Raw genomic sequence first — 27,867 nt, 5'->3', positions numbered from 1 at the left:
TCTCTACTGGCATAGAAATACCAGTGGTGAAAATAACCTGTCTACCATTAGCCTTAGCCTGCCCTAAGGGAACATACACCCAGCACCCAAAAACTAATTTTTTAATGCATTTGCGCTTGCGCCATGGTTCTTTGTGTTGCACCACACAGCAGTGCATTGACTTAACTAATCCAATGTTTCATAGAACATGTCTAGCCACACGTCACATTTTAAAATTAAATATAAAGAAAATCTGTTTGCTCTTTTGCATTAACTTAACTAATCCCAGGTTTCACAGTAGGTCTGCACATATGGGAACTGAGATCAACCCTGCAGACAAAAAAAAAAAATAAACAAGACCAGTTTTGATTGGTTAAGGTTTGATCTGCATTTGTATGATTAGTGGTCTAATTTTTATAAAACTAATGCAGGCTTTTTAAGTACATTGTGCACATTGCAAATAATTCATTCTACCATTTAAAATGTTATTTTGTTGTGAATTGTAGGCAGCCGTCTCAGTGAATTGTGCCTGATCCTGAGGTTTTTTTTTACTTTTGAGTGTTTTCCTCATATCTACCACAAGTTGGGGCATTTTTACCAATGCAGGTGTCTGGGAGCTGCCATCTTGCTACTAGTGATGTATGGGCCAGGCCGATACCCATGGGACCCGTGGGTTTACCTGCCGGTTGGGTGGGTTCGGGCCGACCTCAGCACAACATTTTAGGGTCACGGGCGGGTTCAAGTCAAGCTCTTATACTTGCTGTCCTCGCCTGTGACCTTACACAGCCAACTTCCCGGCTCCGGCTTTTATTTATAGGTGCGCACGCCCCAGCCCCGTCCCTTTTGTGACGTCATTGGTGGGTGGGTCTATAAACAGAGGGGTCTAACCGGGTCAGGTAAGGTTTGGGCTGTGAGTGGGCAGGTTAGAGTCGGGTACGGGTACCCGTACATCACTACTTGCTACCTTTCCACAGTTCTGCTGATAGGCTGGATGGGGGAGTAGGGAGGGGGTTGATATCACTCCATAGTGACTGAAGTTTATCAGAACACAAGTCACATGGCTGAGGGCACCTTGGAAAACAAAGAACATGTCTAGCCCAACATCACATTTCAAAATGAAATATAAAAAAAAAACCTGTTTGCTCTTTTGAAAAACAGATTGCAATCTGGAATTCTGTTTGCAAAGTGCTAATAACTGATGCATTTTGTAAAAATGTCATGTTTTCCCATGACAGAATCCCTTTAATAATTTGCTGTTCTTCAGTACTGCAGATATAGAGGAGAAATGATACACATCATTTTGGGGTTCTGAACAAGCCCAAGGCAACCACAGCCAAAATTAGCAAGACTCTTTTAAGTCAAACATTTGTTTGAGCTGGACTCAGGTTCTAGCAAGCTTACAGAAACAATATGGTCTTAATAGGCACTCATCTATAGTTGCAGGGATATCTAATAACGCAAATAACATGTCCATGGAAAGAAACATACATACTATATGTTTGACTTTACCAAAATACTTTTAATGCAAAGTAGGCATGTAACAGTTTAGTTCGCTCCAGGTTTGTTTATGCCAATGAATTAGGCTACTGAAATTAATAACAATGTTATCACAATCAAACATATTGAAAACATGTAGCTTTTCTGTTTTCTGACTAATACTCTGAGTGGGAGGAGGTGGATACTGGGAGAAAATAAGCAAGTGGTGGTGGGAGACCAAGAATGCGGAATGGCTGCATAATTAGAAGGGGAAGAAATTCCTCAGAATAGAGCTTTGTATTAAAGAAAATCTGTCACTTGCCAAATATTTAACCAAGTCATCATGAAAAAAATAAATGAAACATTGTAAAAGAACAGAGATGTAAAACCTAGTCCTGCAGCAGCTGTTGGTGCACTACAACTCCCAGAGATGAGTTTTGTAGGGATGCTGTAAGTTGTGATTATGCCATAGCCTTTTGTGACTAAAGATGGCATCCCAGTTCTATAAGGCCTGAAAGAACAGAAAAATAGGAAGGTGGCCATTCATATTGTATCCATATGTTTGACCTGCGTGTAGATCCGTTGGATACTGCACACCTAGGGGCTGATTTACTTACCCACGAACGGGTCGAAATGAGTCCGATTGCGTTTTTTTCGTAATGATCGGTATTTTGCGATTTTTTCGTATGTTTTGCGATTTTTTCGGATTCTTTACGAATTTTTCGTTACCAATACGATTTTTGCGTAAAAACGCAAGTTTTTCGTAGCCATTACGAAAGTTGCGTAAAATCTGGCGATTTTTCGTAGCGTTCAAACTTGCGCAAAAAGTTGCGCTTTTTTCGTAGCGTTAAAACTTACGCGAAACTTTGCACCTTTTAAGTTTTAACGCTACGAAAAATGCGCAACTTTTCGCGTAAGTTTTAGCGCAACTTTTTACGCAACTTTCGTAATGGATACGAAAAACTCGCGTTTTTACGCAAAAATCGTATTGGTAACGAAAAATTCGTAAAGAATCCGAAAAAATCGCAAAACATACGAAAAAGTCGCAAAATGTTCGTTTTCAAGTCGGAACTTTTCCAATTCGGGTCGGATTCGTGGGTTAGTAAATCAGCCCCCTACACTTAACATTTCTTGCATATTGAGTTTTGCAGCTTTGTCACTTAGGTACATAGGTACCCATCTAAGGGCGAGGGTAAAAAGGACATACAATATGCTTCTCTCCTCACCATTTGGATCCACTCCTGACAGACACAGGGCCTGAGTGCAGCTACACGGAGCTAGACACAGGAGCGTATTCACCTGCATTTTGCCTACAAAACACAATTTAGAAGTAGATACGCCCTGTGTGCCCTTAGCCTAAGGGAGAAGTGTGAAATTAGAGCTCACCACAAAAAGATTCACCCACTTTCTATTCATTCCTATGGCATTTTTAGAAGCATATTTATCAAATGGTGAGCTCTAACTTTAACCCATTGATAAATACACTTCTAAAAAATCCCTTAGGAATGAATAGAAAGTGGGTGAATTTTTCTATGGTGGGCTCTAATCTCACATTTTGATAATTCTGCCTCTTAGTGATGGCTGATTATCCCCAGGGGTGTATTGGAATAGGAGGTGCAAGCTCATTGATACAAGCATTCAAGAGATTTAAGTGGAACAGTTCTCTTCCTTCCCAACCTTAGAGGTTTACATGACATTAAGTACCATTATAAATAATGTTTAATGATTGCAGTTTTGAGAGCAACTTTGTGATTTGTACTGCTCTTTGGGATTGCAAATTAGTCCTGTTGTATATTGTAATACACAGCTACAACAGTCTAAATCAGGGGTCCCCAACCTTTTTTACCCATGAGCCACATTCAAATGTAAAAAAAGATGGGGAGCTGCACAAGTATAAAAAAAATGGTCTGTGATTGGCTATTTGGTAGCCCCTATGTGGACTGGCAGCCTACAGGAGGCTCTGTATATCAGTACACATGGTTTTTATGCAACCAAAACTTATCTACTAGCTAGGAATTCAAAAATAAGACATCTTGGCCCCAAGCCAGTGGTTGGGTATCACTGGTCTAAATGATCAGATTAATTGGTAGATCAACTGTAATTAATCAGAATCCTGTACCTCCCCCCCCTCCCCCAAGTTAATATACATGCCCTGATGGTTGGGCAATACGGTTGCAATTGGTCAATCTGCAAGTTGAAAACTGACTATGTATGTTCAGCTAGTATGATTTTATTCAGATGTTTCCAAAAAGCATGTCCAGTGCCATTTTTATCCTTGGCACTGAATAAACCAGAGACTAAATAACAGACAATACATCCTAGTCAGACATACACTATATAAAAAGCAGGCTTATTTCTATTTTGTTTTGCTTAATGCAAAGCATGCAGAGCTGTTGCCACATTTAGTGCATGTGCCCCAAGGACGCATTCCTCCAAAGCCTCCTAGCACTTACACACAAGGCCACACATCTTGGAAGTCTCAGGACATCAACATCAAGAACACATACCTCTCATCACCTCATACAAGGAAATCAGATCCAACTCCCTTGTATGTCTCAGCTACTGGAAGGAACAGAAAAACTAAACATTAAATGCTCCTGATACTAATATGACATGTCAGGCATTCCTTCTAAACTTTATGGGGCCAAAATATTAATATAATTAATATAATATTATGTCTGTATTTAGGTCACAGTTTTAGAGATGGGCAGCAACCCCTTCCCCAATTTAATTATTGTGTTTACTATATTTAAAAAAAATACCAATTGACCAGTGGATTACTGTTTGTAGGGACATGACTTTGGCTGTGCTACGAATCTCTTCATCTTCCTGACCACTATAGATAAATTGCATCTATTGAATATAGAAGACAGAAATGTATGCTGCAATAGATTTCTATATACTTTTTTTTGTGTGTCCCCTGGCCTTGGCTCCCGTTAGCCTACCTTCAACCCTGTCTTTGTATATATGGTGTTGCTACAGTATTACCCCAGCACAACATATGAAGACTAGAAGAGTATAACTGAACTTGAACTTGACATGAAAACATTGTGAATAAGTAAATTGTGACTCTACTGAAGTAGAAACCCTCCCTGTGTGTTTTCACCCTCTCATCCCCCTACTAATTCATCTTTTTTACTCAGCCACATGACCTCATCCCAGTAGTGTCTCTCTAAAAAAAAAAAAAAAGGATGTGATGATTTTGCAGAATGGGTGTGCATTTTAGGCGTTGTGGGGTGAGCAGGGAGGGGGAGAGGTGATGTAATTCCCTCCCTTGTCATATTTGCTTGCTGGTTTCCCAGGGCCTGGAACCCAGCCTTATTTTAACTTATGAATGTAATGTTCATTGAGGTGTGACCGCAGCCTTATTGTTATCCAGCAGGGAGCAGAGATCTGAGTGAAATTTAGGAGGGGCTGGAAGGGGTGGAGGAGGTGGTAGGGGGGTTGGAAAATGAGCCTTGGACAACTGTCTTTATGTTAACCCATTCAGAAAAGCCCTTTCCCTGTATTATGTTTGCTATGCAAATTAGCTTATGAAGCACAACTACCATCCTCCAAAAAGGTACATCACGTAATGGCCTATATGTGCTTTAATTTGCAAAAGGCAAACCAGCTCAAATGAGAAAAATGTTGTACTTTGCATGGGGTTGACCCTATCTGCTTCCCAGATATTTCCCTGCATCTGTTCGAACCTGGAGCAGGGTGCAGGGTATAGGTGCAGCACCAATACTATCATAATGCAACTACTAGATCACAAGATTGTATAAGTAGTTCAACATACATAAATTAATTTGGTCCAGTTTTCATTTTGTCCGGTCTTTGGGGGGGGGGGGGGGGGGAGGCACACACTGTGTCTTAATTCTGTCAGAAAGTGTTCTGTATGAAAATTCTGTAAATGTGGCCAGATTTTAGGATTAATCAGGTGCTGAAATATAAATATGGCTTGACATTTCTTATACTTTAGTATGGTAAGCAGTGAGAGGCGATTTTGTTTTTTTTTAACTACTGCTTCTTTCTTTTCTGAGTGATAACCAGTCAAAATATAAAGAGAAAAAGTACAATTTACTATAGACAAATCAGTTAGAGGGTGCCTTTTAGCTCTTTTCATAGCTCTGTACCTTTAGATGGAGAAAGAAGAGCCAGCCCCCATACAATATTTTAATGGCTTTTGCTGCCTACAGGCGATACAGATGTTGTATAACAAAGCTACATTCAGTAACTGCAGGGTGTTACTGCAAATGGAAAAATGTATTTGATAACAGCCTCCAAGGTTTTCGCTTTGCAAAGATTACATTATAGAATTACATTTTAACCAGTTATAATCTGATCATAATATTTTCAATTACTTGACCTCTTTTCTGTTTACTACAGCCAAAAGGACTCCTTCATTAAAGTGGCACAGAATCATAGCAACTGTATAGCTTTTTCCAAATGCTTTGATTATTCAGGCACTATTTGGTAACAGCACAATATGAAGCCTGTAACTACTCCTGCTTGCTCACTACAAAGTAAAGGTAGCTTTGGCTAGCCTTGCCATAAGGCACTGGAGAGACAGCTATTCTGCCCTAGGGATCCTCTGTGCTATGTGTTTAGGGCACTAGGTACACCAACCAGGGAGATATGCCAGACTTATGCCTGAAAAAGTAGCAAGACACAATTTACAATTGTTCTTAATTTTTTATTATTTGTGGTTTTGTGGAATTTCAGCAGTTATCTGGTTGCTAGGGTCCAAATTACCTTAGCGACCATGCATTGGTTTGAACTGATATATTTATAGGAGAGGAGAGGACCTAAACAGAAATAAAAGTAATACAAAGTAACAATACCAATAGAATTGTAGCCTTACAGAGCAATTGTTGTTTGGCTGCTGGGGTCAGTGACCCCAATTTGAAAGTTGGAAGGGTTAAGAAGAAGAAAGCAAATAATTTAAAAACTATAAAGCAATAAAAAGTTGCTTAGAATTGGCAATTCTATTACAAAGTAAAAGTTAACTGAAAGGTAAACCTCCCCTTTAATAAATGGAATTTACAAATGGAACAGAAGCACGCGCTTCAAAGCTAACTAAAATTGCACACTTGGGCAAGGGCCCATACCAAGGCCCCTTGCAGAACAAATTACAGCAAATGAAAGTGCAGGGTAGCCCTGCCACTGAAAGGCAAAAAGCATACTGTTCCTCTATACCCAGCATCCTCTGGCACTACTGCCTTTCCTACCTTTACTGATACAAAAATAGGTGCATGCCAGTGTGCATCATACAGCTTATGTATCTGGTATGCAAGCTTAGATAAGTGGGCCTTTTTGCATTTGTTATTGCTGATATATATTGTTACTATATATACATACATATACACATGCATACATACTGTAAATGCAAAGGAGCCCTGCACGGAACACCTGCTCATGGCAGACAATAGGTACAAGGCTCCCTTGCACTTGTTAGTGCTGTGCAAGGAACAGAACACAGAAGCACTAACTATGGTCAGGGGAGCAAGTGCTGAGTATATGGGCTCTAAGTGGCACAATTTCAATTACAGATGCACATTAAATAATCATGCTTATAAATTAATTTTCTACAATTCACTACCAACATCCAGGTGCTCTCAAATTCACACATCCTTCAGCTAAGGAACAAATTTGAACGTCTTCACACACACAAAATGACCACAACACTTATTCACTCGTCATATCCAACATGGTTTCTGTGGTCTCATCCTGTTTAAATGCTGTCATGCACTGAATAATCAAGAACCACTGCTGGTTACCCACAGCTTATTTTTAACCCACACTTTATGTTTTACTCCACTATATGTTTTTGTTTAATTTTACTGATGAGAAGCTTCTCTCCTATTATCTGGGATAGTACTCATGGGCCAATATGGTCCTTAGCTAACCTGATTTTCTACCTGGTGATATAGGATTAATAACAGCAAAGAGGAGAAAAGGGAAAGGTTTCAGTGATCCTGGTTCCCATATACTGGATGACTTACTGCAGTCAGTGTGTTTGTGTAGGGCTCTTTCATTCAGGTACTCCTGTACAGTTGGACAGTTTTAACATCTTTGCAAATTTCCTGAAGAAGAAATGGACATGATGGATTTTCTTGGAAATGAAGGGCAATTACAAAGACAATGAACATTAAATATGAATCATAATACCACATAGTCCAAAGGTAACATGTAAGCTCTTTTGGGCAGGGCTCTCTTCACCTCTTGTATCGGTTACTGATTGCTTTATATGTTACTCTGTATGTCCAGTGTATGTAACCCACTTATTGTACAGCGCTGCGGAATATGTTGGCGCTTTATAAATAAATGTTAATGTAATGTAACACAGACAGTCCATACAGGCTGCACTTGCATGCTGCAAACATTATGCTTGGCAAGCTGCCTGTTTTCACAGTACAGCAATTAAATACTAGTACACTGCATAAATACAAAGATTATACAGCATACACGATTCAGAATACGGTAGGCACAGAACAAATAGTAAATATAACATTCATATGGCACAAACAACAAGTATCCATTATAACTTATACCCTATTATTACCCCCTTTTCTTTTAGAATACCAACATCTGCAGCCAGATGGGAAAGGCAGAGAATGTCACACATATGCTGCGCAGACTCTACCACATAAATACAGATAACGTGCAGCAGCAGCAGGGACGATTCTTGCCCCATTACACCAGTCCCAATGAAGCAGCAAATCCCCATCACCCCCATCCCACAGACGCATCACATCAGAGAGCAGCCTCTGGCTTCCTGCACCACAATCCCCTCACACAAGCCAGACACACATAGCACTGCAAGGGGACAGGCAGGGAGAGAGCCAGGCACAGGGAGGGAGGTGGAGGGAAGACATAGTGACAGACAGGAGGAGGAGGGGATTCGGGGGTTACTATGGGGGGAGGGAGATGCACTGAGCTCGGTTCGCTTTACTAATGGAAATCATCTCTCTGGAGCGTAGGGGATATCGAGCTGAGTCGGCTATGAACACTATGGATCTGGATGGGTGAGCTATACGCTTTTCATTCATATTTTAGTGTAACACACCCGCACACTTATACTTAGTGTCTTTTGCACTGCTCTGTTTGTGACCCTCTGGTCTCTCTGCACATATATCATGCACCGCTTTCTCTCACACAAAAACGCTCTGCAGCATATTGCATTCCATTTCCAAACGCTCATAGTCTCCTGTACATGCTAGTCACACTGTTTTACATATTAGTCACAGTGCTGTACATGCTAGTCTTAGTGCTGTACATGCTAGTCACACTGCTTTACATATTAGTCACAGTGCTGTACATGCTAGTCACATTGCTTTACATATTAGTCACAGTGCTGTACATGCTAGTCTCAGTGCTGTACATGCTAGTCACATTGCTTTACATATTAGTCACAGTGCTATACATGCTAGTCACATTGCTTTACATATTAGTCACAGTGCTGTACATGCTAGTCTCAGTGCTGTACATGCTAGTCACATTGCTTTACATATTAGTCACAGTGCTGTACATGCTAGTCACATTGCTTTACATATTAGTCACAGTGCTGTACATGCTAGTCACATTGCTTTACATATTAGTCACAGTGCTGTACATGCTAGTCTCAGTGCTGTACATGCTAGTCACATTGCTTTACATATTAGTCACAGTGCTGTACATGCTAGTCTCAGTGCTGTACATGCTAGTCACATTGCTTTACATATTAGTCACAGTGCTGTACATGCTAGTCACATTGCTTTACATATTAGTCACAGTGCTGTACATGCTAGTCTCAGTGCTGTACATGCTAGTCACACTGCTTTACATATTAGTCACAGTGCTGTACATGCTAGTCTCAGTGCTGTACATGCTAGTTTCAGTGCTATACATGCTAGTCACACTGCTTTACATATTGGTCAGTGCTGTGCATGCTAGTTTCAGTGCTGTACATGCTAGTCACACTGCTTTACATATTAGTCACAGTGCTGTACATGCTAGTCTCAGTGCTGTAAATGCTAGTTTCAGTGCTGTACATGCTAGTCTCAGTGCTGTACATGCTAGTCACACCGCTTTACATATTAGTCACAGTGCTTTAAAATCATGTGACTTTTGGTCACATTAACGCGGAAGTAAAAAACTTTTACATACACACTTCTATTTTACCCTTCTGTAGCCTAATTTGCATATGCACATATTGCATATGCACATTTAGATATTTTATAAAAGATTTGGGGTTTGGCCAAATAAATAAATAGTGAATTTGGTGCATCCCTAGTCACGGTGCTGTACATGCTAGTTACACTGCTGTACATATTAGTCACAGTGCTGTTCATGCTAGTCACACTACTGTACATGCTAGTTACACTGCTGTACATATTAGTCACAGTGCTTTACATGCTAGTTACACTGCTTTACATATTAGTCACAGTGCTGTACATGCTAGTTACACTGCTATACATATTAGTCACAGTGCTGTACATGCTAGTTACACTGCTATACATATTAGTCACAATGCTGTACATGCTAGTCACACATTCCACACTCAGTGTTGTAGCTACACTCTGCTCTGCATTTTGCAACCTATGTTACTGACAGAAAGTGCTTTGCATCTTACTGAAGCACTCTGCTCCGCATGATAGCATTACTCAACGAGTTACAATCTGGTTTTTTGTTCATGATCATTTCACAGCTGTGAAAATGCATTACTGTGCTCTTTGTATTACCAAATAACATGCAGGATGTCAGTTTTTGTGGTTACAGTTGCAGCCCTGTACAGTACTGTATTGTACATAAACCTCTGCATTGCACTTTGCTCCATATGTTTCATTTAGTTTGTACAGACCAGTAGCTTGCCCTCACACTGTATATCACACTTTCTACATGCTACATAATCAAGCTGTACTGCGTCCTTACCTCACTGCACTAAGCAACACCGTAGGTACTACACAGTACATGTCCACAGTTCTGCTATACACTCAATCCAGTTATATTATCTGCTCAAAGAGTCATTTGTATACTTTGCTCCATGGGTCTTCAACAGGCAAGGAAAGTTTCAGTACCAGCCATGTAGGCAAATCCTCATGTGATACACATACAAGCTGGTCTGTTTTGATCATACTTCTTCTCACTCCTTCATGTTGTTTTCCTCTTCACTGCATAAGGAATTAAATGCTTCATGTGTCATAAAAATATGTATGAGGATTCAGGGGCATATTTACTGAAATGCAAAATTCCACCTTGTCAATTTCCAACTAAGTCTGCATCATTGCAAGTGTATTGTGCCATAAAAAAGCACTGGCAAAATATGTCACAGTGTTACACAGGTGTATTGTTCAAATGGCTAAAATGATCACAGAGATAGGAAATCACTGCTGTATTAGGTAGCATATCAGCTCACCAAAATTTGTAAGGTGTAGTAACACTTGCAAATCAACACAAAGCAATGAAATATGTGGGATAGTAGCCTAGATATATGCCTTAAATGCCATAGTGGCTCATGTATCTTCGTAATTATAACTGTATATAGGGAATTATGGAGTCAATTGTACATTACCCTCAACTGATTGTAAATAATTCTGCCTTTAGGGTGGAAGACACACAGAGCTACTAGTAGCAGCTACTTGTCGTGGCTACTAAAATAGACTATGCTGATCATTTACTGATAACTCTATGTGGGTTTTAGCAGAGGCATTTCTCAGTTTTGTCTATGGCAGGGTATTTTCTGGAGTTTAGTAACTGTGACAAGTAGCTGCTACTAGTAACTTAGTGTGTCTTCACCCTTATTGGTATGACTATAGCCTAAATGGGCTACTTTAAAGGATTACACATTAGTTAATAGAGCTTCTCCAGGAGAATCCTGCATTGAAATCCATTTTTTAAAACGCAAACGGTTTTTTTTTTTATATTTGAAATTTCACATGGGACTAGCCATATTCCTCATTTCCCAGGATGCTATAGCCATGAGTGACCTGTGATCTGATAAACTTTACTGCTGCGCTACAAGTTGGAGTGATTTCACCCCTCTCTTCTCCCCCCCCCCCCAGCAGCCAATCAGCAGAAGGTAGCAAGATAGCAGCTACCAGTAGATCTCAGAATAGCACTCAAGTAAGAAATCCAAGTCCGGCTTGGGACTCATCCAGTTATATGGAGTAGCAGAAAAAATAGGTTATCTGAAATCATTTCTAATATGTAGTGCTGGCTCCTTCTGAAAGCTCAGAATTAGGCACAATGCACTGATGCCTACACACCAATATTACAACTAAAAAAAAATACATTTGGTGGTTCAAGAATAAAATTTAAAATGGTAGAAATAAAAATAAAAAGTACACCATAAACATCATGACAGAAACCCTTTAATATACAAAACTGATTGGCTAATATGCAGTGCTACACTGTTGAGCACCAAAAGCTCTCTTTAGTGCTCTGACCTCTCTACCTACTGCTGTTTAGTTCTGCTCCACAGTTTTATCTTGTGTCATTTTTTCCTTATACCTCAGATTTTCATTATTATATTCAGATATTGTATACATAAGCAATTGCTCACACATTGCTTGAGGATATAGTTTTCACATGGAATGGGCAACAAAAATAATATATATTGATGATGGATATAGAGGTACAAAGTGGACAAAAAGAAGGACAGAGTAAGGTATATGGCACATACAGAATTTGAGCACTGTTGCAAGCACTGGTCATGAAAGCACCAAATGAGCCATAGCCCTAATTCAATTTGAGATAACACAGATTTAATAAAGAAAGGGGCCACAGCATTTAACAGATTTTTGGACCGTGTGTGGGCTCCAAATTATGGTCCATGGCAATCGGTCATTTAGTCAATCTAACTGGTTAAAAAATCTTGGTTGGTAATGATAATATCTGTGCATGTATTGTGTATATGGCAATATCCTGGGGTGACCTACAATGTATTTCCAGGACATAACTTTTTGTAAGTTTGTTGTCTGGCAATGTAATAATCCACTGTGTGTGTCTGCACCCAGGCCAAAGCAATAGTTCCAGGTGCAGGCAAGGAAAAAGCTGATACCAGCCTTTTTCAGCTTCCGTTCGTTTCCCTTTTTCCACAGGCTGTGATGAGCCCCATGTGGCATCAGCGTAAATAACAAAAATTACAATACAATGGAAGTGTGAATGTTCTAGTAGAGATTTTGGAGTTTTTAGTTACAAGGTTATCATTATATTATTGCCTAACAGCCTTGAGTTGCCAAGCCACCCTTAGGGCTGTGGCACACGGGGAGATTAGTTGCTGTGCAACAAATCTCCCTTGTTGCGGGCGACTAATCTCCCCGAAATGCCATCCCACCGGCTAGAATGTAAATTGCCGGTGGATAGCATACGTGGCTGCACGATTTGCCGAAGTCGCAAGGCAACTTTGGCGCTGCATATGCAATCCCACCGGTGATTTGCATTCTCGCCGATGGGATGGCATTTTGGGGAGATTTGTCGCGATATCGACTAAGCTCCCCGTCTGCCACGGCTCACAGTAGCCATGACAAGAAGTTGCTACTAGTAGTTCCGGTGAAGACACACAGAGCTACTAGTAGCAGCTACTTCTTGTGGCTACTAAATTATATATGATAGTTGTCTTTACATGTTTTAAAGCAGCAGCAATTCTCAGTATTGTCTATGGCAGGATATTTTCTGGTGTAAGGGCTCTGGTACACGGGGAGATTAGTCGCCCGCGGCAAAACTCCCTGCTCGCGGGCGACTAATCTCCCCGAGTTGCCTTCCCCCTGCCATCCCATCGGCGAACATGTAAGTCGCCGGCGGGATGGCAGACGCGGCGGCGCGATTTTGCGCAAATCGCCGAAAAAGACTTGCGAGGCTTTTTCAGCGATTTCCCGAAATCGCCCCGCCGCGTCTGCCATCCCGCCGGCGACATACATGTTCGCCGGTGGGAAGGCAACTCTGGGAGATTAGTCGCCTGCGAGCAGGGAGTTTTGCCGCGGGCGACTAATCTCCCCGTGTACCAGAGCCCTTAAGTAGCCTTGAAAAAGTAGCTGCTACTAAGTAGCTCCGTGTGTTTTAACACCCTAAACAGCACAAACACGACAGGACTGTGTTCAAGGAATTGCTTACTAGGGCTATACAAACACTGGGTAGCATTTACCTTACAGAATAGTATCTGAATACTGAACAAAAACAGTTGTAGATTGTTAAGAAAATCTAAATAATTGTATTACAGTATCAGTAATTTATATTGTTTGACAGTGAGCGAGGATTGTTGTGTATTTTAGTAGTTAAATAACTAGAAATGAATAAAGCCACATTTCTAATGCTAAAACCAGAATATGTTTGGGTCACAGTATACACATTCTCTATTGATCAGTATGCAGTAGTCATTTAAGCCTGTAGTCCGCAAGGTTTTCCTGAAGAAATATGTCCCAAGTACTTAGGTTTTATTCTTTTCAGTAGGGAAAAATGCGAGTACTGTTTGTCGATCTGCAGTTATTCTTAGACTGAAAAGTCAGTCCCTTATGCTGACCAATACACAGATTTTTACGCAGTTTGAATTCTGATCAAACATACATGTGACTTCTAGAAACGATCCATTTTGGCCAGTTGACCTGTTAACTTACTGAGGTGATTTTAAGGGATATCATTGTACAAAAAATGTTACTCAGATGACTGACTCAGGCCAGTGGCTTATTGTAGTTCTAAAGAGCAGGATAATGGGCAGCAACTCACAGCATGGGTTGCAAGTAGGACTGGTTACACCAAGAGTTTCAGTAAATATCCTGTTTCAGTGAATGCATGTTCTGCTCACAGTAGTGGTCTATGCATTTGCATATGAGAAGAAAAGGTGTAAAGAAATAGTCGAGGTCCATGAATTAAAAACTCACACTTGCACAGAGAGAGTACTCTAAATTGTAGATTATGCTTTGCTCCCTGGCCTTAGGGGATTCATTGTTTGCTCGGACAGGTAACCAACCCCCCCCCCCCCCCCACTGAAATACATTGACCTGGTCAACCTCCCTTTTAAGATAAGACTGGAATGCTTCTTAAATCAGTGAGGGCTATTGACTGAAACTGCAGCTTGCTGGCTTACAAATTCAAACAATGTAAGATTATAAGGTATGCACCACCACAAAGCTGGCCACACAAAGTATGATTTGTCATATATTCAGCATCTTAGGGCCAGGGCATACATAGCAAATTGTCCACTTTCATCTGCCTACATTTTGTACAGAGGCAGAGGAAAGCAGATCCATGTTTTCATATTTTTTGGGCCTGAGGCATAGTTAAGAGGACAATCCACTATGTGTGCCCTTACCTTTAAAGTGATACTGACACAAAAGTATTCTGCAAAATATGAATTGATGGGGCTGCTTTTGTAAATAACTGTTACCTGAAGTTCCTGAACGTTACTGTCCCTTCTCAAGTTATAGCTTCTAATGCTAATGGACTCCTGCTGTACAAATATGGCAGCCCCCTTATAGAGGAACATGGGGAATGAGATAAGTAATGTAAAAGCACTAGGCAAATACTTTTATACCAAAATGTTAAATATATGGCAAAGTCAGAGTTATAAAAAAAAAGGGTTTAATTTCTGGTGTCAGTATCTTTCTCAGGGAAGGAAAATGTCTTAAAGGGGAACTTCGGCTTTGTCCACAAAACACAGAAACCCCTAAGATAACACTGTAATCTGTTCGTTTTAAAAGTATGCATAATACCATAAAGCAGTGCTGTCCAACTGGCGGCCCGCGACCCCCCTCTGTGTGGCCCCCCACCTGTCTGGCTGCTTTGATGGCTTACCTTTGTGTAAGCTTTAAATGGTATCAGTACTGTGATTAACTGCCCCCCTGCATGGTTAACACCTCAGATTCAGGCTTTAAACCCCCTGTATTGTTTAAAAATGTAATCCCCTGTGTTGTTCACACCTTTTAATCTCTGCATTGTTCACCCCCTGCAGTGTTCACACCTCAGGCTGTAATCACCCACATTGTTCCCCTGTTCACACCTCAGACAAGGAGCAGTAGAAACCCACAAATAAACCCTGCACACTATAAAAAGAACATATACTGTGGTGGTACTGCAATTAAAAAGTTTTTTAATATATAGTTATTGTGCAGACTGTAGGAGCAGTGCCAGCATTGTGTTACTGTAGGCTGCCTGTGTGTGCCATACTCTGCCTGTCCTATGCTGCCTGTATGTGCCATACACACAGGCAGCATAGGACAGGCAGAGTATGGCACACACAGGCAGGGTAGGGAAGGCTGAGTATGGCACACACAGGCAGCATAGGGCAGGCAGAGTATGGCACACACAGGCAGGGTAGGGCAGGCAGAGTATGGCACACACAGGCAGGATAGGGCAGGCAGAGTATGGCACACACAGGCAGGGTAGGGAAGGCAGAGTATGGCACACAGAGGCAGCATAGGGCAGGCAGAGTATGGCACACACAGGCAGGGGAGGCAGAGTATGGCAGGTTTTTTCTGTACTACCACCATTAATATGGCCATGCGATAACATGGGTGTTGGTTTCAAGTGGGTGTGGTTTTAAAAAGGGGAGTGGTCAAAACTAGCCTCCATTATCGGCCCTCCACCACGGAGGCCGAAAAAATTCCGTCCCTCGGTACCACAGAAGTTGGACAGCACTGCCATAAAGTATGCATAATCCAGTTACAAAACAGTTCTTCTTATTCTGCATCACTCGAAATCCTGGCAGGGGAAAAGGAACTAAAACACTGATGTTACAAATTGTGATAACATCTCTACATCTTACACACAGCATACAGGAACTACAAACCCACAATGCATTGCACTGTGATATTACTTTCCTTATTGATATCACATGTACAGGGAATTATGGCATTTGGAGGATGCTGCTTTTAGCAAGCACTTGTGCCTGTGCTTGCCAGGCTACTTTTCCAGGTAACTATCACCTTGCAAGCGGCGGCACAATTGCTAATATATGATTGCCCCACAAGGAAATAGGGGTGCTTTCAGACCTCCAAAAAGTTTCTAATAATCAACCTTAAAATCGGCCACTGTATCTAAAGCCTTTGTGGAACACATAAGGAGCTATTGTCTCTAAAATGTAAATGAGGATCTGTTTATTTATTTGAGATAGTTGCTCACATGTGCAATAAGCTCAGCAGTGCCCATTATCTTTTACTGAAAGCAGCTTTTAGGGCTCTGGCACACGGGGAGACTAGTTGCCCGCGACAAAACTCCCTGTTCGCGGGCGACTAATCTCCCCGAGTTGCCTTCACCTGCCATCCCACTGGCGACAATGTAAGTCGCAGGTGGGATGGCACACGCGGCGGCGCGATTTTGCGCAAATCGACGAAAAAGCCTCGCGGGCGACTAATCTCCCCGTGTGCCAGAGCCCTTAAGGGCTGTGACAAACGAGGAGATTAGTCGCCGTATGACAAATCTCCCTTGTCGCGGAAGACTAATCTCCCTGAAATGCCATCCCACCGGCTAGAATGTAAATCACCGGTGGAATGGCATATGCGGCGCCAAAATCGCCGAAGTTACCTCTCAAGGCAACTCGGCGATTTTTGCAAATCGCCGCACCATGTATGCCATCCCACCAGCGATTTACATTCTAGCCGGTGGCATTTCGGGGAGATTTGTCGCGCACCAACTAATCTCCCCGTCTGTCACAGCCCTAATAGTGATAATTTGTTGCTAATTTTTTCCTAAAAATAAACACAGAGATAAAACATCAACAACATTTCAAACCTTTGCATACATTTTACAGCTTATAATAGACTGATCAAAGCTAGTCACATATTAGTAACTAGTGGGTTATTGCACTGGGGTTAGGTTAGAAATTCACAATCTGTGAATAAATTGTATAATAATATTGGTGTTTTCCAGTGTTATTATTTTACAATTACCCTTTCCCTTTCATGGTAAGTGTGGTATGATGTATTTATTATGTTTTATCTTGTTCCAGTTATTATTGGCAGAGAATGGTAACCCAGCAATGACAGACCTTTAAGTGATCTACATTGTTCAAAGAAGACTGATCATGGGCTCATCTCACTGGACACTGACAAAGATACTCTTACTAGTTGTTCTATACCTGAACTCCTATGAGGCAGCTCAGGACAAATACCTCACAGGACAAAATAAAAATGCTGTTTTGTACACGCCTTCAGTGGATTTTTTGGTATTGACAGAGAGCACCCCCACACTGGCACCTTTGTGGGTGCAAAGCAGTTCCCCAACCTTTGCTGGATACCAGAAGGATGAGCATGTATCACAAAGTCCAGCTTTGGATAAGAATATCATGGACTCCACGCAGTTGTTAAAAGAAAGCCCCACATCAGATGATGTCTCTTTGCAGTCACCTTTTAGCATCCTTACACCAGCATATCAAACAACAAATTCAGATGAAAGTTCTAATACAGGGTATCAAACCGTGCCTGAGTTATCGATTTCTCAATGGCCAACACCAGGATTGGATCAAACAACTGATCAAACTCAGTTTTCATATACTGCGCCCCAGTTCACCATAGCAACAGTTCAGGAATCAAAGTTGAACTCAAACACATCTCCTTTTACCATTCCAGTGAAGGAAAGTGACTCCCCTACGGTTACTAATAGATTAAATAGTTTATCTTCATCAGATGCTGTTACATTTTCTCTACCATTGTTCTGGACCTCAACAAAGCAGACAGAAAATGATACAGAACTGCTTATGGGAAAGGGCGGACTGATATCTTCTGCAATGCCAACACCGGTAGAAAATGTAGATGAAATGTTAGTAACTGTACCTGCATATGTAATATCAGACAGTACTCAGTCAAATAGTATGGAATCTTTGGAAATTTCCACAGAGACAGACAGGAAACCATTGGATCCAATGAGTGGGGAACCAACCAAGTTTCCATTTGCAACTAAAGGAAACACTGACCCACCCGGTAAGACCAAATGCATGAGAAACAGATGTGATTTTGCTGTGTTATTCTCCCTTGCTTCTATGAAAGTGCAATGACTCTACTAGCAGCAGTTTGACATTTGTATAACATGCCATAGTTGTCAGACCAGACAGTGAGGCTTATTTATTAACAGCGAAGAAAATTGCACCTGTAAATAACTTATGGTAACCAATCAAATGTTTGCTTTCATTGTTCTACCTGCAGCTGGCTGAAAACAGCTAATCACTGTTGATACTCTGTGTTGATAAATGAGTGCCAGTGATGGCAAAGACAGACTGTAAGAAGGCCTGACCAAAAATAAGTAATAACAAATTGAAGTAGTATATCCAGCCTAGGGTCACTGACCCTGGCAACCATGATGCATGCAAAATCTTTCTGTAAGATACAAAATGTAGGTTAAAAGGAAATATTACTTTTCTACAGAAACTGAATGAATAAACAGATTATGCTAATTAAGAGGACAATAATTATTCTGGCATGTTCCAGTTTGCTGTAAAACAAAGGTAAATGACAAAAAGTTCTGTTCTTTGCAGAAAAAGTAATGCACCAATCTATGCTCTGAAGGACAGCCTTTAAGGAATTCAAATTTGCTTTTCTGAAATTCAGGGTTTTTGGTGCCTGTGACGTGTCATGCAACAAGTTTGTAAACTTGTTCCCATTTACTATCCTGGCAGTACTATTGCTCCAATTAATATCAAGGTAATTAAAATCCCCATTATAATGCCCAGATAGTGCAGTTTGGCCAGTTTGAACCATACTGCCATTATGGGCATGTATTTCAGCTTGGAAGTCGGTTTCAACAGATTGTGCTGCAACCCTATTGGATTGCAGTGACCTGCCCATGCTCCTTGGAGGTTAGTAAATGGGCAGATAAAAAAAAGTGAAGAGGAGCCACAGGGAACAATAGAGTGGTCATTGTTAAATATGACCAATTGTGCAGTATCTGTGGGCCAATCTTTTAGATATCTTAATAAATGGTCATTTGTTAAATGTAGTTTACAGAGTTAAAGAAGGCACTGATCATCAATACGCAATATTGTAATACGCATATATATACACTTAGGGCTGATTTTCTGACAGTAGGGAAAATTCTGATTTTCTTTTTTTCCCTATGTTTGCCCTAGCGAAAAAAATTCTGGCAGCTAAATATTATGGGTGCCATTTTTTCCCTTCAAAAAAACGAGAAAACTTTGTTTTACAGACAACCATTATAAGAAATGTCTGCTGAGCAAAAGAACCTTGGCGACTTTTGAATCAATATTTTCACAGGATGCTTGGAAGCTTGCCAAGATTGTTCCACGGGTTATATTGGTTTATGCCACTGAAAATACTTTAGAAAAATAAAACATCCAAAACTCAGCGTTACATAAGTAAGAAAAATCACCCCATTTTTGAATATGAATATGGTGGGAAAAGAACAAAAATTCCCAAGGGACGTATGCTGGTACAAATATTCTGTGGGACAAAAAAAGGTCAATATCCCTACGGGTGAAGACACACAGAGCTACTAGTAGCAGCTATAGAAATAGACAATGCTGATCATTTACTGATAATTGTGTCTACATGTGTTTTAACAGAGGCAATTCTCAGTATTGTCTATGGTAGAGTATATTCTGGTGTTTAGTAGCTGTGACAAGTAGCTGCTACTAAGTAGCTCTGTGTGTCTTCACCCTAAAAATTCTGGCCAGATGGCAACTACACTCTCTTACTTCATTACCCCTATAATTAAAAACAGAAAATGGGAAGTTTTCCACACATAATTACAGTTTTGTCTGCATGCTAAAAAAAAGAAAACAATTCAGTGCGCTTATTTACACAACCTGTGCTGTTCAGATGCATATGGTCTTTTCAACAGTGTGTGAAAATGTGGGGGAGGTTGATAGTGCTGTGTGCCAGTGAGAGAGGCAAACACTGCCAATTAGAATGAGCTTGGCACCTATAAACAGCAATCTGCAGGAGGTTGCTGCGCATTCTGAGTGGGGGCGCCTGTCATTGTCTATGAAATATATCTATGCTGTAAATACACTGAGGTTATTATAGCCTGTGGGAGGCTACAACTCCTATTGTATTACTTCAGTTCCTAGCTCATTTGCAGTCTTCTCTACCCCAGCAGGTTTTAGGTGCAAATGGAGTTTCTTTTAAAGAATGTTTAGAATGGATATAAGATGAGAAACATGTGGAGACATATTTATCAAACAGAGAAGGATTTAGTGCAGGTGGTAAGGAGACAGGTTTATTTTTTCAGCAACTGTACATGAAGTGTAAAATAAATGCATGTATTTTTTCTATAATGCCTGAATATTTATTTTATGTGAAAAAATGTTGGTTAGTTATGTGCAGATGGTAACTTTGCCTTCAGATAAAAATATACCCTATTAACTCTTTGGGTAGGGAGCCTTATCACATGACTATATGGGCTTACAACTTCTTTTCTGCCTCCATATTTTCCTTTTTGGGGAGGTTTGTCACGCAAAGCAGTACTATTCTTGTGCTATAAACAAACAGCTGGCATGGTTTACAAGTTGAGCAAGTGGGTGTACAGTATCACTGTAGCAGACAGAGCTGTATGTCAATATTACGGTTTCACTGTACATCTGATACTTCCCTACCTCTTTATTATACCCTTGGAGTCTTTGGTAGTACAGAATTGATTATTTTAATAATGCACTGCATACATTGTAGGTGTAAGCCACTAAATTAAAGGGGTCCTTCTCTTATTTCTTCATTCATTGTATAATGAAAGAAAATGTTGATTCTTTCTAATATATATATCAATTTAATGAGCTGACCCACAAGCTAACAATCCGATTATAATGGAGGCCAATGTATACTCAATGCAAAGAATTTTGGCTGGCACAACCGGTACAATGCAAGTGAGGCTTACCCCTGCATGTTTATTTCAAGTGAAGCAATGTTTCGGGGTCCACCACCGAAACATTGCTTCACTTGAAACAATCATGCAGGGGTAAGCCCCGCTTGCATTGTACCTGTTGTGCCAGGCATAATTCTTTGCATTGCGTATTTGAGAGTGCCGACCCTCTAGACTGAGCAGCAGGTCCTTAAAAGATGAGGTACGGGTGTGCTGGAACTCTTCTTGGCCAATGTATACTCGTCACAGGGGGCTTATCAATTTGAAACATGACACATTTTCAGCCAGATATCTGCTGGGGAGGATGTCAGGAAGGGCCCACATAACAAGCAGATAAGCTAACAATTTGGCTTCGCCCCTTCAGACCAAGTTGGCAGAAAATCTGCCAGCTTTAAAGTGTTTTTTGGGGGTTTTCTAAGTAATATGTTAGCCAGTTAACCTGTCTTCCCTTTTATGTAAATAGAAAATATAAATAAATATAGCAGTCATAGTTGTAATACAGCAGCCGCTGCAATGCTGTGGTTAAATATACAGCTCAGGTGACGACACACAGAAAATCTGCTGTATACTCATCTGCATTCTGCACTAGTAGCAGCAAATACATTACCCAGCATTCTTTATGTTTCCAGCTGTCACCTCATTGAGAATTCTGCAGACACTTATCCTGCTCGAACCCACCTTCCTTGTTAAATGCCCGCTGCAGAGAGCTTTGCAGCACTTCACTGGTATATAATGGATTGTTTACCTATTTTATCCATAAATGTAACTCACAGATACAGAATTATATTTATATCTTAAGCAATATTAAATATGACATTTTCTCTGTAACTGATGATTATTATTAATTTTATTAATAATTTATAAGGCATGAATATATTCTCCAGACTAATAATTGCAAAGTAGCACAACGATTGAGTTCCTTACATCTGTTTAGCTTTAATATCAGGAAAAAATAGAATCCAAGATGTCTGGGATAGCATTTTTATAATAAGCTAAGCCCAGTTAACTTCAGACTAAGCAGCAGTCTGCTTTTGGTTATACATTTACATTGTTTATGTTCTTTTCTCGAGGCAACGGTTTAGGTTCTGAAATTGTTCATGAACGAACACGGGGATATTGTCTGAACTGTATAGCACACAATGAATAATCTGTTTAGGGGCATGAAAAAAATTAACAATTCTGCTTCCGAAGTTGATAACTGTTAATAACCAGTACACAACTTCCCTCCATTCACCTTCTGCTGCAACTGTTTTGTTAGCAGTAGTCTATTATGCAGGGGCACTAATTATCTACCTTGCAAGGAGCAAACATGGAGTAGCTCCCTTTTCCATGTTTGCCCTGTTTAACTCAAGAAATAACAAAATATATAGATAATTCTTTAATGAGAAGGTAAGCTATAACCACTGGGGGATGACAAAATGTTAGACACCCCTTAGTGATTGTAATCACTTACTTGTTACCGGTGCTCCGGTTAGCAGAAACCTGCATAGACCCAGGATACCTGCAATTGAGTGATCCTCTTCTTTGTTCTGTTTTCACACCGTTTGCGTATGCACATTAGAGTGAAAAGCCAAACTTTAACAAAAAAATTGGCTTTTTCACTGCACTGTGCATGCTTGGGCCATTGGATCATGAAGAAAGAAGACAGGAGGAAGAGGATTGCTTGCGCACAGGTACCACGACCCTATCAGCAGTTTTCTGCTGACAGGGGCACTGGCCTGGGGTATCAGGTAAATCAGTGGTCTCCGACCTTTTTGGCGGTGTCAAGCACAAACATTTTTCCACGGACCGGGGGGGAAGGCGTTCATTCGCGCATTTATCTACGCCTTTCTACCTGCGCCCATTTCCTACGAGCCTCTGCATGCTAGTTGCATTGATCGGCACAGCATTTTTATATGCACCTTTCTTCAGGCGCCACTTCGTTTACGCCGCATTTTTACTGCGGCCGGGAACTCAGGCGGCCAACTTGAAAGCACCCCGCGGCCCAGCACTGGTCTGCGAACCAGCGGTTGGGGACCCCTGAGGTAAATGATTACAATCCCTGGGGGGTGCCTAACATTTTGGCACCCCCTCAGTGATTATACATTTCTTTCTCCTTTAATTTAAACAATAGACAAAAAGTATGTCCAGCACAAGTACTATTCATTGAACTTATTTTGAACAAGCAGGTATAATGCCCTTTTAATTTTTCATATTTGCTGGGTGAGGGTGCAGCCTCCTTCTTATTAGGGGGAATGATTCTACAAACACAAAAAAATGAAAATATTTGGTTTCTATTGCTATTTTTTTATATTTCTGGTACAATTGTTATTTTTTTTGCCTATATAACCTCAATGTTAATAAAACTAATAGTACATGTATGGGACCTATTATCCAGAATGCTCAGGACCTAGGGGTTTCCAGATAAAAGATCTTTCTGTAATTTGGATCTCCATACCTTAAGTCTATTTATTAAAAAAAAAAAAACGTGAATTAAACCCAATAGGATTGTTTTGCCTCCAATAAAGATAAATTATATCTTAGTTAGGATTAATTACAAAGTACCTTTTTTTCATTATTTTTGAGAAAAAGGAAAACATTTAAAAAAAAAAAATTATTATTTCATTAAAATGGAGTCTATAAGAGATGGCCTTCCAATAATTCGTAGCTTTCTGGATAACGGATCCCATCCATACCTGTGCTATGTAATATACAATGGTAATGCACTATGAACGGTATCAAGATGTATTAGAAGTTCATAGCATGCAATTCTGCCATCTACAGGTAGCAAATGAAACCAAACAGATTTTATTGTTTTGTTAGGTACTTTTCTAATCATATTATAACATGATAATAACATTGTATGGATTGTTTTCATATTATATAGTGACAAGACAAAGTTAAGAACTTGCACTGGCCAGTCAAACCTGTGCAGTATATAAGATGCAAGGAAGGAAATTTTCTATTTTATAAGCATTGCTATATTTTAATAGTAAATATGTCAATGCAGAATATTTTAAACAGGATATGAGTGCATCTGGGTGGCAAATGTCAATGGCATTGCTGTTAACCTGTATTGCACCTTTCATCTTTTGCCCATAAATAAACAGTCACAGAATCAACATAATACCCAGAGAGCCACAATAATTTAATTTTTGCATCTGTAAAGGAAAAACAGGGTAATCTTTCCAATAAACAGACCTTTACTGTCATGGGTAATGTAATTAGTTTGTTAGCAGAGAATCTAGAATTTGGTTACAGTAATTCAATTCAGTCGAGGTTAAATAGAGTTTTGATTTAGTGAGTCAGAAAGTGAAGGTGTTAGTTATCCATCAGTCTGCCAGCACAACAGCAGCAGGCCCGGATTTGTGGCGAGGCCACAAAGGGCCGGACGTAGGGTGGCAAAAATGTAGGCATGCTGCCCCGCCACACCAAAATTTTGCTCCCATTTTTGCATGCCTGGGGGGGCCTTGGGGCACTTGGATAAAAAGTCTGTCAATGAACAGCAGCCATGCGGTGACACAGATAGGATGGTGCTTACTGGTCTTACCCTGACATGTGGCCCATCTCCCACAACCTGTGAGTATTAGTATTGCCGTATGTTGCAATGTATTAAATAGTGATTTATTAAATACGTTTTTATGGTATGTATGTATAGGGGCAAATGTACATAAAGTTGGGAGCAGTGTTCTTTGACAGCATGTCGAATTGTCTGAGATATAATGACTCATTAAAGATTTTGGCACATATGGTATTCTGACCGCAGTGATTCTGCATTCTAAAAAATGGGCTCAGTTCATTGCACAATATAGATATGTCTCAAGGGCAATGACACACGGAGCTACTCGTAGCCGGCTACTTGTCACTGGCTACTGAGGGTATTTTTGGGCTTTCTGTAGCAATGAAAAGTATCTGGCTACAAGTAGCACTTTGTGTCATAGCCCTAAAGGAATAATGCAAAACAGGAAAAGAATGACAATGAACCTGCACCACACAGAGGAGTTTAATCTCAGGAAAAAATAATACTTTATCTGCAAAGTATGCTGGTATACAATCACAAATATTAACAAGCATAATTCAATGGTCTCCATAAAGGATTGCAGTACTACTACACCACCACAAGAGAAATAGGAGCAGTAACCTCAGGTGTGCGTGTGACTGGAAAACAAATAAAATGTCAGGGCACCAATACCTTAAAAGACATTGACAAGCCCACAATACTGACAGGAGTAGGTACTGTGCTTCCAGTTCTGAGGCTCTATGTGGTAGTTGGCAGGAAGACAGAATTGAGAGCAGGTTCTTTGGGGCGGCTGGTGGACTTATCTCACATTTAAAATTGGTACAAATAATACTTCTTTGCTATTGGTAAGCTTTACTATGCTTTACTAAGCTTTGCAATATTTCCCATAAAAATATTTTTTTCAGACAGAATTCCATAAATAGGGTCTGACCCTTACAATTATGAACAGTAAACATGTATGGCTGCTGGAACTAACAACTTCTAAACTATTAGTCTTTGTAATGATTTATGCATAAACAGGCTTGTTAATGTGTGTTAACGGTAGAGAGATCAATACAACTAAGTGTTCAAAGGTTGGGGATCAATAACATATAGTAATAAATGCTGGGACAATGGATAATTGCATGGCCAATCTGGGAAAGGGAAGGTCTGTAATAAGTAAGGAAGTGGCTGAAGGCAGGTTTAATAAGGTTAGTAAGGTAGTTTATCTTGTCAGGGATTATACAGGAGGCACTATTTTTGCATGTGAATACTGTTGAGGTCAAAGAATTTAAGACTGTGATTACAGTTAAAGGGAAACTATACCCCTGAATATTATGTACATCACATAAAAAAAGATTTTCGATGCCCAAATCATACGGGACATATACGAAACAGTTTGTACAAAAGAGCATTATGATCTACAATCTACATTGTTAACTAAACATTAGGCTTACAGCCTAATAGGAGTAACATGGATGACAATTATTTCCCAAGATGAGCATTACTGCACAGCTCTTGGTGTCTGCTTGCAGGGTCTGACTGCAATGTTTGTCTTCTCTAGTTGAGGAAAACAGATAATATGGTAAAAACCTACAAATTAAAGCCACAACAGTTTTAAATAGTATTATATTTTAAAGAAATAATGACTTACAGATAATGATTTACAGACTTGCAGGCTTTGGGGAATACTTATCCGAGAAAGTTCTTCAGAAGATCTTCTATTTGCTGGTAGCAGGACGATTATTAAAATAAAACAGATTAGTCATGTACAAAAATCTAATGAGTAATAAGCATGCAATGTAAATTCATGAGTTTATATTCTTGCCTATGACGCAGAGTCGCACCTGTGATAACATGACTGTAACAGAGCTGTCTCCATTATCCAGGTGGTGCCATATGGAGAGCTGTCATATATGCTTTAAGAAAAGTTGTTTTTCATGGCTGATAAAATTTAGCCCCCCCCCATCAACTCTTCTTAGTTAAACGTGAAGAAAAGTTTTGCAACTTTGGAGCGCTGATTAAGTAACAACCAAAAACCATCCTAAATATTACAAAATAGATACATGTGAGCCAAGGCATATGAGCACATTTCCTGGGAGAATTTCTATTTAAACTAACCAGTTATGTAACAGCAGCCAGCGGGTATGATGGGTGTGGGCTGACCCCTTGGTCAATCCTCATAGGAAGCTGTTTGTGCCTTTCTGTATTTATTAATGGACCATTATACCTTATTTTTTCATTTAAGAGCTAAAATATTTTTCATTTGCTTGATAAGCATCTGTAAAAGTATTACATCAAGTCCTTGCTACTTTTCTGGTGCTCAAGTAATAGCTAATATACTTCAAAATTTTTCAGCTATTAATTTAATAGAAAAGAAAACAACAACAGGTCCTCTGCACTTGCCTGTTTTCAATATATATAGGACATTAAGACATTCTGTGCTTTAAGCTTCCAAGAAATGCCCTCACCTTTAAGCAAAACAGGGATTGTTTGTCCATATATTGCAATATACTTTAAAGGAAAAAGAAAGTGAAAGTCACTTGGGGGTGCCAAAATGTTAGGCACCCCCAAGTGACTTTGACCACCTACCTTTTACCCCAGGCTGGTGCCCCTGTGAGGAGAGAACAGCACCAGCCCGGGGTAGCTGCCGGCGCTAACTTCTTCCTGACTCGCTGCGCGCTCATGCGCAGTAGAGTGAAAAGCCGAACTTAAACATTAAAGTCTGCTTTTCATTCTACTGCGCATGTGCCCACCGCTGGCATTTCAGCAACGGAAGCAGGAAGCGATCCGCTCCAGGTACCCCGGGCTGGTGCTGTTTTCTCCTAACAGGTGCACCAGCCCGGGGTACGAGGTAAGCGGTTAAAGTCACTTGGGGGTGCCTAACATTTTGGCACCCCCAAGTGATTTTGCCTTTCGTTTTCCTTTAAGCTGACCAGCCAAGTCAAAGTCATCCTCTGGCCAGTCCTACACTGACTTATCTGATTCATTAAGAATTCTTTTAATAGAAAAGTAATAATTTGAGTCACATCTGCTACAGACAAAAGAAGCATTTCAGAATGCAGTGCTAAGTGCTATATTTCCCACAATGCAGTATTTTTTTCAGCAATTCCTGAGTTATTGTAGGCATGAGCTGATTTGCAACCTTGGGGCTGCTAGTCCTAGAGGGGTAT

At 40.3% G+C, this 27,867-nt stretch overlaps 1 protein-coding gene across 1 annotated transcript in view; it reads left to right on the top strand.

Annotated features, from left to right (window-relative positions):
- Positions 1–8,340: 8,340 nt before the first annotated feature.
- prrt4 (proline rich transmembrane protein 4) overlaps positions 8,341–27,867 on the top strand; it is a 28,471-nt gene continuing 8,944 nt past the window's right edge. Inside the window, exons 1-2 of the mRNA XM_018092364.2 lie at positions 8,341–8,465; positions 17,360–18,329. Coding sequence (XP_017947853.2) covers positions 17,435–18,329 — 895 coding nt within the window. The 5' untranslated portion in view covers positions 8,341–8,465; positions 17,360–17,434. The remainder of the gene's footprint in view (positions 8,466–17,359; positions 18,330–27,867) is intronic.

The sequence above is a fragment of the Xenopus tropicalis genome, chromosome 3 (genome assembly GCF_000004195.4).
Source record: "Xenopus tropicalis strain Nigerian chromosome 3, UCB_Xtro_10.0, whole genome shotgun sequence".
NCBI lineage: Eukaryota > Metazoa > Chordata > Amphibia > Anura > Pipidae > Xenopus > Xenopus tropicalis.
This window is presented reverse-complemented; position numbering and strand designations above follow the sequence as displayed.